Source organism: Pempheris klunzingeri, chromosome 22 (genome assembly GCF_042242105.1).
Source record: "Pempheris klunzingeri isolate RE-2024b chromosome 22, fPemKlu1.hap1, whole genome shotgun sequence".
NCBI lineage: Eukaryota > Metazoa > Chordata > Actinopteri > Acropomatiformes > Pempheridae > Pempheris > Pempheris klunzingeri.
The window spans coordinates 13,465,769-13,481,104 of NC_092033.1; the positions used below are offsets into that span (position 1 = coordinate 13,465,769).

The 15,336-nt window shown below is 44.1% G+C and overlaps 1 protein-coding gene across 1 annotated transcript; it reads right to left on the reverse strand.

Annotated features, from left to right (window-relative positions):
* Nucleotides 1–675: 675 nt before the first annotated feature.
* Nucleotides 676–15,296, reverse strand: vezt (vezatin, adherens junctions transmembrane protein). The gene is made up of 12 exons (XM_070853768.1): nt 15,147–15,296; nt 13,728–13,865; nt 9,814–9,903; nt 9,501–9,685; nt 7,902–8,186; nt 6,876–7,022; nt 6,330–6,477; nt 5,625–5,983; nt 4,965–5,158; nt 3,899–4,005; nt 3,578–3,785; nt 676–2,351 (listed from the first exon to the last, which is right to left on the reverse strand). The coding sequence occupies exons 1-12, from the start codon at nt 15,180–15,182 to the stop codon at nt 1,828–1,830; spliced, it is 2,421 nt and encodes an 806-aa protein (XP_070709869.1). The 5' UTR covers nt 15,183–15,296; the 3' UTR covers nt 676–1,827.
* Between the last annotated feature and the right edge of the window lie 40 nt (nt 15,297–15,336).

Genomic DNA, 15,336 nt, shown 5'->3' on the forward strand with positions numbered 1-15,336 from the left:
ATATCATCAATGTCCTGTATAAAAAAATCTAAAATTGTAATATGAACTAGTGCCAATAGCACAGAATGGATTAAAGCTGTGGTCAGTAACCAAAGTAGATACAGTAATGACATTAATAAACATAATAACATTGATAATAAATAGCTGTTTTTATAGGTAATAGTTGAGGATGGAGATGCTGGCACAGTGTCACCTAAATCCTGCATCGTTGCTACAAGCAGTTGCAGCATCGACCACTAGATGGCAAAGTTATAACAGCAAACAACCTAATAAAAGATGTCACTAATTAAGTTGTGCAGAGCTAAATATTTTCAAGCATGTATGCCATTTGATGCCTATTTAGAAGAGACGTGGGTGGCTTCAGTTGGAGTCAGTTCCTCAGTCGATGTGTTCAATGTCAGAGCTGCAGTTACTGAAATAGGGTGTTTCCCTTCTTAAGTGTATTAAAGCTAAAGACAGGGGCACTTGTATGTTAAGTCTTCAGTCCACTTCATCAGGTCTGCATGTGAGTCTCCAAAGGCATGAACGGCTTTGAAGTGGAGCACCAGCTGTTGTGGTGAAACAAATGCGAAACCCCACAAAACATATCAAGTAACTCACCAGACCTGTTTCTTTAGCCCCACCACCAGAGTCTCTGAAACATGAGCGTTAGAAAAGACAAGAGGATACAGCGAGCACTTTCAGAGTGGTATTTTATTTCACGTTGGAAAAATGCAGGAGGGGGCAGACCCCACCCCGGGAGAGAGTGTGGAAGGGGTCAGGACAAGGCAGACATGGTGACGAGAAAGACTGGGAAGGTGGAGGAGGGGTGGGGCGGGGTGGGGTAGGGGGCATACATCAGGGCTGTCAGACTCTTATGGCAACTTCATATGAAACATAAAGTTAGAGATTGCCCTCACACGAGAGAAAACTAACCTCTTTTTTTTTATTACTATACCCGTACAGGTATTTTAAACCTCACAGCAGCACAGTTCATTGAATTCATGCCACACAGTTCAGTCCACAAAGTGTCGAGTCGTTAACAAGTCTCTGATCTTTCCGCTGAGTGTGCCCCTGTAAACACAGACGCTGAAAAATGGGATCGATTCAGTCTTTATGAATTATTCTTAGATACATTAGTGTTGTGTCACAAATATGTTGTCAATTATGTATTTGAAATTGGATTGTGAATGTATGGTCGGCTACGTGTCAGCCATGTTACCCCCCCCCTTTTCATAAAGCCCTGTTATAAGCTTGAATTATTTAGTTCAACAAGAAATGTTTTAAAATCTAGAGGACAGGTGTCAATTACCATCATCTGGGCGAATTTACATCTAACTGTTTGTAACTTGGTAACCAGTCCCAAACGTCCTTGACAGTAACTCAGATCGGAGTGACTCATGGGAAAACTGCACTTACAACCATTTTCTTCTAAAAGAATCCTATTACACATTAATACACATTTCAATTTTTATGTATGTAGCCAATCGCTTGTTTCTTACAATCTTTGTTTCCACATATGCTGAGTGGCTGTGAACAATATACACTATGTGGATGTCACCGAGTACACTGTAGACATTCTGCCTGGTCTCCTGACCGCAACACTGTAAAGTCACATTGTGTTTTAGTGGTTTCTGGTACCTGAGTTTGAACAGCAAAGAGGAGTAAGAATCGTGGGTAATGCACAGTAAACGTGGACGGATGGCTGATAGAGTGGCGTAAATTTGAGGTACCTCCACACCAGAAACAGTTAAGATGTAACACAGACCCGTCGAGAAAACACACCCAGACAATCAGACATAAATACAGTCTCTGCTCAGTGATTGGTTAAAGCGGCGAGGTTTCATTTCAGTCCTTCTCAGGGGCTTGTCTGTCGCTCTCCTCTTCATCCTCCTCCTCCTCTTCATCTCCGAACGTCTGCTCCTCCATGTTGATGAGTGAGTGTGAGCGCGCCGCCACCTGAGCGGCAAGGGCGGAGCTGAAGCTGAGAGCCTGTGAGCCGTGGATCTCCGTCAGTCTGTCCATTACAGAGACAGCGGGGACTTTAGGCTTCAGGAAGCAGTCCAGACCGTTCTGGCCCTCCACCTCCTCCAGGACGCCGTCGTACTGGTGCAGCTCGGACGCTCCTCCGCCCCCTCGTTTGCAGACCGACGTTTCCCCCTGCTGCCCCTCCTTTGCCTCCACACCGCAGCTGAACTCCGTCACTTGCTCTGTGGAGGGGTCAGGCCTCACCCTGCCGTCTCTTCCTTCCTCTTCCTCCCCTTCGTTTCCTGCAGGGCACTCTGAAAGGTGGTTTCCTTCTTCGTCGCCATCGTCTGACGGCTTTGGGGCGGGGTCTGAACTCTCACTGCAAGCTGAAGGAGCCACAGCAGCTGCAAGAAAGAAGATATGTGTCATTTAAGGTCCAACTGATCTGTTGATTCCTACTTGTTTAACCACGTACTACAAATCTCATATGATTGATTAATAGTTCACAGATTCGGCTGAATTAGTGCTGCAACTACTAATTATCTTCATTAGCAATTCATCTACAGATTATAGTTTAGTTTTTTTAGTCTTAAATCAGAAAATAGTGCAAAATACCCACAGTGACATGAAGCTTTAAATACACTCCTGCACAAACATTTAATTGATTGATTGTCAACAATTTGGATAATTGAGTAAAAGTTTGTCATCTATCAGGGAAAATTACCAAACATTTTCTGGTTCCAGCCTCTTAAATGGGAGGATTTGCTCTTAGTCAGTTATCTGGAAAAAATAGCTGACACATTACTCTCATCCACACACTGGATTACCGTGACCAAAACTTTATTGCGGAAATATTTTGCCTGATGGAGAGGAAAGGCTGCTCGTTTTAGCACAGTGGACTTTTAGACGCTCTAATACAGTGTGCAGATAATCTCTGCTTACTTCCTCTGCTGTCCTACACCTCGTCTTTGGAGAGGGAAGTGACAACAGCTACCTTCTATTATCACCATCAGCCCGCTGATACTCGACCAAATCAGTCTGTGGTCGGTTGGTTGGAGAGAAAAAAACGTTGTGTGATGTTTTGAAATAAATCAACAAACCGGTCAGTGTCCCTGGTGGTTGTTTCGACACATTCAGAATCATTACCTCTTTGCCCGGCCGTTAAAGGGTCTTTAACAGACGGCTCGCTTTGTGCGTGTACTTGTAAAATTTCTATATTTGGAAGGCTCATTATTCTGGTTTTGGAGGTTCTAAGATTTCGATAGTGATGAAAATCAGTGAAAAACTTCTAGAGGTGATGGAGAATGTACAATCAGTGACCCCCTTATTCCCAATCAGACCAGTGACATTCATCAGTGTCTCAATGATGTAACGGGTGCAAACTCAAAGAAGGAGGAGGAGGGTCCAATGTTCAGTCTTTTTGTTTTTACCCATTTTCCACTGCATATAAAATAACTACAGTACGCTTCCCCAGTCTTGTTATTTTCGGACACTATCATAAAAATTCCACCTTGTTTTCAAAGACTGTTACAAGAATATTAAAAGTGCCCACAAACTCCCCAGCAGTCAAACTCTAATGTCGTCATCTTTGAATTATCACAGAAGAGACATGACATGGGTCAGTGCAGACCTTGGTCGTTGAAGAGCAGCTGCTTCCTCTTCATCCTCTCCCCCTCTGATGCACGGAAACCCAACACAGCCTTGAGCTCTGACAGGACGCGGCGGGACTCCTCCCTCTCCCGGCGCTGCCGCTCCCGTTCCTCCGGTGACAACATGTCGGACCAAGACCCTCTGCCTTCACCGTCAGAGTCCGAGTCAGACACGTAGGCCTCCCACTCCTGGTTCAAATGAAACAGCGGGAGAAAATGACAACAGGGAAACAGACCACGGTGGGGTCATGGGACATGCACAGAAATCTTGACTGGTGAGGGAGCTTTGGTGTAAATATTACCAGCTCTTCAGGCACAGGGTCTTTGTCCAGGATCAATGGGTAGGATGGAGGAGGATCAGGAATGTCGGGTACAGGGGGACCACACTGCTCCAGGCCCTCAGCATTACCTGCAGAGATGGTGTGGACTGACGTTATTGCAACAACAAAAACAGATGACATCAACAACTTGGTATTGAAGCTTGGTCTCTGTGTTGACTGCGCTGCTCTGGTCGGTCTGTTTCCTATCCTGCATTGTGAAGGAGCTCCTTCCTCCATGATGGGCAACAGTGTTGAGTCATGGTAAAGGAAGGAGGAAGTCTACCCTAAAAATAGGCCCTGAGTAAATATGGAAATATACCACTAAAGGGGGTGTCACTGCTCTGTGCTGTATACATTTCATGGCATATTGAGAAAAGTAGGAAGATTTGTTTTTATTTGTTTATATTTCTAAGATATGTTGTTGACGAGCACCAAGCCTACAAGTACTGTATATAGCCTCACACTGAGCCTCACGACATGCTATGGTAGGTACCAGTTTGATAAAAACTGCAACACAGCTCAGATTTAATAGCATTTATAGGAACTTAAAGGAATAGTTCCACATTTTGGTAAATATATTTATTCTCATCTCTGAGCAGGGTTTGGTATGTGGATCTTGTTACCTCTGGACAGGCACATGTTAGCTGTTTCCCTCTGTTTCCAGTCTTTGTGATAAGCTAAGCTTAACTACTGCTGACTATGGTTTTATATCTAAAGTGGAAATAGACAAATGTTGATTTTATAGTGTAATGCCTACAGAATAATGACCCCATCTGCATTTAGATTGGTTTCCTATAAACCTCGCTTTCACTGTGCAATACTTTCTGCCATTGGGTAAAATCTCCCAGCTGGTAGCTGTAGTTGGCTCTCTGGGATGGACGGACTGGAGTCGGGCGGTTTACTGGTGGATTTACAGAACGGAGGATGAGGTTGTTGGAGGGTAAAACTACAAACGACAGACTTTTTCACTCATTACCAGGGATGGCCAGCTAACAGCTATCACTCTGACAGACTGAGTGCGTTTGTGTGTTCATTGAATCCAGCTCACCTGGACAGGCGTTGGCCCGTCTCACCATGCGCTCCACCTGGATGATGGTGTCCTCCCAGCAGCCCGTGCTGGCCTGCATGTGAGGCTGCAGCTGATGCAGCCGGTCACTGAGGTCCTGGTAGCCCTCGAATGTCAGCTCCGTGGGTTCTTTGGACACCATCAGTTTCTCCAGGTCGTCCTCCAGGATGATCATCCTGCATGTTGCATACAGAAGAGGAGTTGGAAAGTCGACAGACTGATAGTGATACTGCATTTGCTGACAAGTACTTTTCTTGTATTCAGTGAATACTTTCACATTTGCCCTTTCAGCAATATTGTCTTTTATGTGTGATTCCTTTAAACTGTGTGCATTTTTAGATGTTACTTGGTATTTGATGAATAAAGTTTCAACTCAAGATCCTCTTTCTAGCTTTTTTTGTATTGTCAGTTTTTTCATATTGCGTAAGTTTTATGTTCTAATGTATTTCGAGTACTGCCTTGCAGCCGTGCTTTCTATACCCTTATCTATGTCTTTACTATGTGCTGTTACTGCTCTGCTGGCGGAATTACCCAGTTTCCCCACACTGGTCATTAAAGTCCCATTTCATCTTTATGGGAAGTGTCAATTGAGGGCAGTCGGGATTGTGTGTGTGTGTTTGTATGTGTGTGTGTGTCTCTCACTCGCTGAGCACGGCCTTGAGGTGCAGCTGCAGGCTTCGGATTGATGTGTGCAGGGTGTTGAGCTCTCGGCATTTCTCCCTGGCTCTCCCTGTCCTGTCAGAGCCTGTCGTCCTCAGCTGGGTCTCAAAGTGTCGATGGAAGTCGTAGCTGCGCTGCACCTCGCCGAGGCAGCTGGCCAGGGCGTGATGGAGAGGCTCCGTCACTGCGGCGATGGAGCAGTGCAATGGGGGAGGAGGAGGAATGGAGGTGTCTGCTTTGGGTTCGCCCTCTCCCAGGTCCTCTATTCTCCGGGGTGAAAGGAGAAGGGCCAGTCGGCGGAAACATTCAGAGCTTTGTCCCACCCACAGCTGGAACAGCATCTACAGGAGCACAAACACAACACCAGTAGCATATCCCTCTCTGACTGAGGCATATAGCTGTCAAATGTTGCGTGTTTCAGTCCTTCAAGAACTAAAATGATTTCATGAATTCATGTACACACTGATTTTATGTCCCACATTACCCTATTTGGAGCTCTGACACTCCTAAACAGTGGGCTGTGACCAAACTCAGACAAAGACAGACAAGTGAAGATAATTAAATGTACACTTAATAAGGTTGTGGATAGTACACACCCTATATTGCTATAATTTAGCTTCTCTGTCTATAGCTGTATTAATGTCGACCCATTACAAGCTGCCCCCAGGGTTTAGACTCAGGCTTTACCTTCAAGGCAGGCAGGCTGTAGTCGTCGGTCAGCTCCTGAGCCTGCTCATCACCCAGGTGCTCTATACCCAGGCCGAGGCCCAGCTCCTTCAGAGGCACCGCAGACACATAATTGGTCACGTTATCGATCTCAGAGTTCAGAGGGAACGTTGAGAGGGGTTAAGGACACATCACACTTCTGTGAAAACGAGTGCAACCGTTCTTGGATTACCGCACATGAGTCAAAATTTATAGACGGCCATTTTCATTTTTTCATTTCAAATACCATGTTTTTATGCCTATAAATTACGTCAAACGTTTCATCTTGCTTTGTAACTTCTGGTAATGTGACAAGATAAGAACACTGACGAAAAAGTTTTGACTCACCATCCCAAACCCGTTTGACACATAGGAAGCAGGCGCTATGAAAAAGAATGTATGCAGTCTACTTTACACTAATAACACCATATCCAGGCTTGTTACCTGCTGTGCCAATACAACAGATGCAAAATCAGCATGAAGACGCACATATTTGAGCTATTGAGACTTTCTCCTGGTAAAGGATATGCCTTGAGCATGTGACAGGTGGCTCTACGTGAGGCTCTGAAGGCTGAGCGGAGTGACCGGTACAGGGACTTCCTCAGTCCAATCAGCTGCTGGCCTCGTGGCATCGCCCCCGGCCCCGCCCTGCTAAAGGAGCTGGCCGCACTCACCCTGTCGAGCAAACTTGACAAGTGAAATGTGATACAACTGTGGAGACGTCCCAAGGAGGCAGGGGGGCACACACAACACTGAACACCACATCACTTAAGACGACACTAACAGACAGAGACAAATCGGACACAAACACTACACAGGAGTGTTAGAAACACAACGCAGCTGTGATGGACAAGACAATGTGACATGCTATTGTTAAAGGAATAGTTTGACATTTTGGGAAATGTGCTTAGTTGCTTTTTTAGAATCAACTGACAATATTGATAGCATACTCATGTCTGTGTTGTGAGCTGCAGATGCAGCTGGGTAGCTTAGTTTAGCACAAAGGCTGGAAACAAGGGGAAACAGCTGTTTAAAGGTAACAAGACATGCCTACCAGCACCTTTAAAGCTCACTAATTAACATATAGTTTGTTTAACGTGTACAAAAACTGAAGAGTAAAGAGGAGTGCTGGTAGGAGGATTAAGTAACCTTTGGACCAAGCCAGGATGACCGTTTCCCTGTTTCCAATCTTTATTAGCTAAGCTGATTGGTTGCTGGCCATACAGACATGACAGTTGTAGCAATCTTATCTTTTAACTCTCAACAAGAAAGCAATAAGCATACTTCTGAAAAATGTCAGCTTAATTGACAATTGAACTATAATGGTGGATCAACAGTGTTTTTCTTTTCACACAGGCAGACACAATTAGAAAGAACCTAAATAATGAAAGACCTATAGACACACTACCCGAGGAGGTAAGTTAACCAACACAGTGCCAGCAAAGGAGTGAATTAACTGCGCAGACTTGAACCAAGCAGTTGGAGACATGATTGGTAATGCAAACTGATATTACGTGATATGTGTGCAGGTGCGCATAAATCGAGCACACTTACAGGGTGAACCCTCTGGAGATGACCTCCGTCTCCTGCACCAGGCGCAGGGCTTTGCGAGACAGTCCCGTCAGAGTCTTGCCGTTGTGGACCAGAGACTGGAGCTGTATGGCCCGCGCGTGGACGGCTCTCTGCATGCGGCCCTGCCTCCACAGTGTGACCCCCCTGAGCCCCATCCAGCCCAGCAGTGCCAGGCCCCACGGGGCCGCAGCCAGCGACCACAGGCCCTCGGTTGCAGAGCAGAGGCCCAGCAGCACCGCAGCCAGGCCGACCAGCCCCGCCATGTCCCTGAGAGAATAAAACAGGAGGGAGGTTTGATTAGTGCAACTTGTTCATTTGACAGTTTGTTAGTGAAAGCAGGTGCCTCCTGTCTTCTGTGGCTCTAAAGGAGGTCCCTGCAGTTTAAGAAATATACTACAGTGACATTAAATGGATATTTCGGATTTTTTGTGTGGGGTTGTATGAGGTACTCCATAATTAGTTTGGTGGAGCAGGCAGGAGTCTAAGCAATGTACTGCTGTGGATGGGGTCAGCAGAAAAACAAATCTTAGCCACCTTAAAAAAAAAAGGAACATCATTATAAGTGTACGTTATACTTTGAATATTTCCACTGTTTAACATTGCCATAAGACAGCCCCATCCCGTGGGGAACTGGCGCCGTTCTCTCTTTCTTTGCTTGTTTCAGACAGATTCCGGTGACAAATACAGTAATTTTGCCTCGCAGAGAACTGCTTGTCTACCGCTGCCTTCATCGGTTAGTTTGCTTGTGTTATTGTGTGACTTTAATGTTTCAAATGGTTGGTTTGGATCCAAACTAAAGTGTTAGTTCATCGATCAAGGAGGCTTTGGACCAGCAACTCACAACTGTTCTGTGAAGTAAAATGTTTTTGTCGATGAAGTCTGGTGGCCTTGAAGCAGGCGAAGAAAAGGAGCGAGTGACATCAATGTCCCCTTCGATAAGAGGTGTCTGACGGCGATGTAAAGCGGTATAAACAGAAAAGATAACACACACTCAAACTTCAATCAGATTTTTTTTTTTTGGTGGCTAAAACACATTTTTCTCCTGACCCCGTCCACAGCAGTACATTGCTTAGCGTCTGTGCCGGCACTCCTTTTATTTAGATGTTAGTGCCAGTGATGGGAGCCCTGCAGCATGTTGGTACCAGCTGAACTAACAGTTCTTTTTCGCCAATTTAAAGACATCGTAGCTGTTAGAAATTCTCTGACTTCCTGACTGATTTGACCATTGTCTTTTTGTACCAGCCTCTTTTAAGTTGCTCATCTTTAAGGATGGGCAATACTAAATAGTAACAGTGACCTTTTAATAGTGCAATATTTGAATCATGCAAGCAATTGCTTTTAGCGGTTTATTTCACCTTAATGCTACCTTTGAAGCATTCCTCTAAGACCAAAGCTGCAATGAATACATATATTGAATTCATCTACATTCAGCCATTAATCTAAAACAGTTTCTGTTGTTATAATCACACTGTTCCAAAACCTCTCCAGCCTATAAAGCTCTGCATGACACTTTTAGTTTATCAAGCTTTCCAGATCTGTGTTTTGTTCACATGTGTGTATGCTTCTCTCCTAACATTGTACCATAGGGAGGGCCTGGCTAAGAGGCTTGGTCTGGGCAGGGTGCTCGCTCGGCTGGATGAGCCAGAGGGCGACGAGCCGAGGGTGAGGAGACTCGGGTCTAACAGCTCGATCAGCTCCACATCCTCCTGCAGCAGCACGTCCTGGTCCAGAATGCACCTCACCGAGTATTGGCCGAACATACCGTCCTACAAGAAAATAGAAACATGTGAAAAATGTGCTTGGAAAGAAGGGATGCCTTTGAAAATAAAACTTTGAGTGAAGCTGCTGGTTTCAGTGCCAGAATTCCCTTCTTTTGCCCCCCCATTCTACCTACCAGCTGCTGCCCCAGCTTATGAGATGCAGCCGCCTGGTGAATTGGACTACATCTCCACAAGGCTGCAGCCAGTCTCCATAAGCGTCCTCCCTGGAAAGGACAAAAGCTCAGTAAAGTTGAAACATATTCCAGATCAAAACATTACATTTTCACCTGCAAGTCTTTCAGTCATTTTAGTCCGTGTCCTCTAGCTCGGGTCACTTCCAATCCTTGCACTCACAAAAATACAAGCTCACGGTCAAAAGGAGTATCCCAGGAGACAAGCCCTTTCAGGCGACAACAATAAGTGCAATGTGTGTTTGTAAAACCACTCACACCCGGGCCTGATATAGCTCTGCTGCGCCACAAAAACCACATAACTGCTTCAGTTTGTTGAATTCTCCATTTTGGTGTTAGAACTGAATGTTTACATTTCCAGCATCAATAAAAGTCAAACTTTTATTCTTTCAAAATACATGGTTGACAGACGGAAAGGAAGGATTCTTTTAGCTCCAGAAAGAGAAACGGGTTTGTACACCAAGACTCTTCAGACACTACAAAGTAGTACATACACACATTCACACACACTTTTATTTCTAGTCTTGTATGAGTCTCAGTGCAGTGTTCTTCCTCTGTAAACACTCCGAGACGTCCAATCAGAACTCCAGTGACATAGTGCCTCACATTTTTAAGTGTGTTGACATTTCTATGCATAACAAGCCGCTGGTCGAAATGCTGCAAGTTTGTGTCGCAAGTATTAAGAGCCTAAATAAATCCCAAACTGTGTACGCCTAGTTATGAATAGGATCTACTATTCACTAATCCGCTTAGAGTGTTCTCCGTGGAGATGTGTGAAATGCTTTGTTAAAAAAAACCGGACTCTTATTGAAAGGTGTTTGTATGCTGAGGCTTAAATAATGACACATTCATGTTCAAGTTAGAAAAAACTAAGGATCCTGTAGAAATCAGCATCATAACACCCTGTGAAGTGGGTGCACTCCAGATCGCAGCAGACAGATGAGCTCATTGATTCAGACTGGGCAGCCTGAAGGCTGACCTTTTCCTTGGGGGTAAAGCGCAAGTGTTATTAGTGTAAAGGCCGCTGTAGAATTGATTACTGATTGGACACTGAGCTTCAGGACTGGGCAATCAAGGCCACAGTAGAAGTAGGCCACAACTCTGTTCAGTCCTCTCCATGGTGTTGAACCGGCTAATCCCACCCATGATGTAAACCATGTATAGATTAACTCACATATGCCTGTATTCTCACTCCTCTCTACTACAGGGACAGTCTTTTTTTTGCTCATCAGTATTCTCCTGGTGTCCCACAGGGAACACTTCCCAGACACCGGACTGATTGCTACTATATGTGACAGAATGGACATACTCTGCACAGACAGCTGAATATGATGTGTATGTGTATAGCTTTGCTCCAGCTTATCAAATGAGAGGATTTGCTGATTTGCTCTGCTTTATATCACTGAATATCTTAGGGTTGTGCTCGGACAAAACAAACAATGTGAAGACTTTAATTTAGCCTCTTTATAACTTTGAACCAAATAGGTTATGTAATAATAATTGATTGAATTGATTGAATTTTAAATTACACCAAACAGAGGTAGGGCTGTGCGATGTCACAATATATGTGCTCTAATATTTATTTAATTTTGTCACAAATCACACTCTTAACAGCAGCATGCTTAATACATCCATGACAGATGCAGGCAGGAAATTTTAATGACAAAAACAAAACAAAAACAAACATGGAGGAGAGCAAACATGACACAGAACGGGGTAATTACTAACAGGAGGAGGAGGAGGACCAGTCGAGACTAAAGAAGGATCTCACCATCTCACTTGCATAAGTTTGGGCTAATTCTACCTCTTTATGTTACTTAAATATCATCAGCTTTAACATACAAATTAATTAACGTAACATCCAAGATATCAGCAAATCAGATCAACGACATTCACATATACTGTATATTCTATATAAGGTTTATGTGAGCTGTGTTCAGTGAGACAATTTGGCCTCTTACTGGTAATGTCAATAAAGACATACTGTGGTCTGTCTACGTGAACGAGGTGTTGTGCCTCGGCTCCGACTTTATCTTAGCTCCAGGAAATTGGTCACAGAGGGACGACCAGAAACCTTTCCGGTCTCATCCAAAGCCCTCATCCTCCTTAACTCCTTAGAACAACAGTGTACGCGAGAGGAAGCATGACACGTACGGAAAGTTCCTGAACGAAACAAACACAACACCGTTTCCCGTCGCAAGAGGAGGGAGAGAGCAAAGAGAGGCCGCGTCATGTGATCCTGAGCTTCCCAGGACACATTACTTGCCTGTATGAATCACAGGTTGACTCAAACCAGTCATCAGTGGTTAGATTAATGCAAGACCTATTCAAAGTTCATCAAGTGCACACAGATTCATTAAAAAAGAGGCATAGATCAGCAAAACACACACACACTCACATTTTGTGAGAGAGGCAGGAATAATGTCAGAGAGAAAGCAGAGCACGGTCGCAGTAATCGCATTTGCGCTATCGCTTCTAAAATCAGAGCAACAACCAGAGAGAGGGAGAGGTTTCACTGTGTGTGATTACAGAGAAAAGAACATGCAACATAAAATACCTGCATCAGTGTGTAGGAAGCTCTAGTTGCCATGTCTTGTCTGAGTGAAGCAAAGCAGATAAAGCACCCACAACGGTCTGTGGGTGATTGTTTGCCAATGTGTGTCACTGCTTGGAGTCAATAGCCAAATTAATTAATGAATTTCTGTCTGACTGCACAGGTCAGACTGTGACAGACACGTGCACACACACATACTGTGCAGGGTCAGGGAGGTGTGTAGTCTGAATAGTGATGGGAGTCAGAGTGCTGTGATTAGTCTATAAAAAGTCACACAAAAAAATGCTCTTCACATTTCCTATAGTCTGTAGTGATATCATCAAATGTCCTGCTTTGTCTGACCAACAGTCCAAAACTGAAGGATATTCATTTAAAATCAGCAAGACCTCACTTAACAGAAGCTGCAACCAGAGGAAGGGATTTAAAGGATCATTAGATCAAGCTGAACAGATTAATCGACTAATCGCTGTAGCTCCAGATTAATCAAGTAACAGAAAATTAATCTGCAATTAATTTCAACGATTTCAAAATTTCACTAATTGCTTAAAACATTTTTGAAGTAAAAGTGCACAAAATTCATGGGTTCCACCATCTGAAAGGTGCATTTTTGCTTGTTTTCTTCATCTTCCACTACAGTAAATTCATTATTATTGGATTTTTGCTGGTCATGCCAAACAAGCAATTTGAAAATGTCATCTCAGGTCCTGGGAAATTGTGATAGGATCATTTTTCACTCTTTTCTGGCATTATGTAGACCAAACAATTAGTAGATTCATAGAAAATATGAGAGCCGTAATATGATTAGTTAATATCTATATCTATAATATCTTTTATAGTCTTTTTATGACCTATTTTAGAGTGACTATGTAACATTTGTCCAGGGACAGGGATGAAAAATAGTCTTTTGGTGCATTAACAGCCATCTTTTTTTTTTTTTATCTGCACTGGCCTCGTTAGATAAACCAGTAAATAAATTCAAGTTATTCTACTTGTCATTGGTCAAAATCATCCACAAAACAACAAGTGCATCTCTGGCATGTCTGCAATATTCAGAAAAGTCAATCCAAACAAAATGCCAGTCTCTTGTCAGCACTTGAGCTGGAGATAAGATCCTTCTGGTTCTCAGGTAGATGATGATGTTTGGATGCACACCAGGTTTTTGTATGCTGTCTGACGTACATTGTTTTATGTAAGCGTGTTTAGAATTTGTTCTAAATATCTTTGCAATACCTTTCATGCATTTCTTTTCATTAAATTTGTGTTCATGTCTTTCTCATTTGCATCAGTGATGGGAGGAACTCACTGAAGTTTTCTGTGGATCTTCGTCGGAAGAGGTGAGGTCTCCCTCTTGTCCGCCATATTCCTCCTCTTGTGATGCTGTTGGACATGCCTCAAAGTCTGTGTGCCCTAGATCGTGCAAGTACTGGAAAAGAGGGGAGTTCTGCAAAGAGAAAGAGAGACAGTCAGACAGATTAAGCAGCAGCTGAGGAATGACAGATGAGAAGGACGTAGGTACTGAGAGCGAGAGACAGATAAAATAGTGTCAGATGAGTGGAGAGGAGAAAGAGAGAAAATGTGGTGATTCGATCATAAGTCAGATGTGGGATGAGCTGGCACTCATCCTGATTTTGTCCTAGTTTTTTCCCCAGAGTGAAACCAAAGGTGATCTGGCACTGATAAGCGATTCGTCAAGCAAAGTCTACTTTCCCCCAGGATTCATCAGCTGAAGTTGAGGCTCCACCCTCCCTCACCCACAGCCTCTCCATGCAGCTTGCTTCTATGATCTGGGAGGAATGCTGTGAAGCCTAAGTGCCTTCACATGTGAATCTGTAAATCAACCATAGAGACACCCATACTGATGCCAGGACTGCCTTCTGAGCCTGTCAGTGCACCCAAGACTTCTTCTCTCCTGCAGGAAAACTGGATTAAATATGAGCACAATCCATCAAGTAATAATCCTATCCTCTCATAGAGAGAATTCTCACAGGCGATGCTGTTTCTTACCCTGAACAAAGAAAGCTCAGATCAAAATCAGCCACGGAGGAAGAAAACATCCCGTGCTAGAATTTGTCTAAAAGATGCCTGACCCAGTTCATCCCAGCTGCTGATCCTCTCCTGTTTGGAAATCATCGCTCTTACCATCTCAGTTGTGCTCTGGTGTCTGTGGACAGCTGCACGTCTCATTTTAATGTATTTAACTATCACCCATCATAACACACTGTGTGCCTAGATAGCTGTTAAACAAGTATATGGTACTCACATGCATTGTCACTCGAAGTCGCAGCTCATGTTGTCACCATCCAGATGTAGCTACGTCTGTGTGTGTGTGAAGGTTTTTTTTTTTTTCCAGAACCGACGCATTGGGTCTGGTCATCCCCACCCCACCTCTAACTACCAGTCTTGTACGGATGAAACACCGACTACAATGCGCACACTAGCCCAGCTCAGCCTCTCTCATGACCACCAAAGCTTCTTGGCAAGAAACACAGTTAGCAGCCAGCCAAATATGTGGATTTGTTGTTTGGTCAATGCATGGCAACAGGGCTGCTGCTTATGTGAAGCTAGCCTGCCTCACATTACTAGCTAGCTAAGCTAACCTCTGTGTAAGCTAGCAACGGTTAATGAATCGGGAAGCCTGCGTCTATATTTACCTCAGAGCTAGAGGGGTATGACAAAGCACCAGTTACAAGTTTTGTTGACAAACGGCGGCGATAATACAAACCTCAAATACCACATCTTCGTCAAACTCCTCAGTCATTGCTGTCCGCCATCTATACACAGCCCGTTTTGCATTCTGAAGTTGTAGGCGACAGTAGTCAGGAACAGCCGCTGAGAAGTTGGTGGTTAGCCGGTTGCTAAAACTTCGGCTAAAACTACAATTCCCACAATGCTAGTCTTCAAACGCCGCTTCC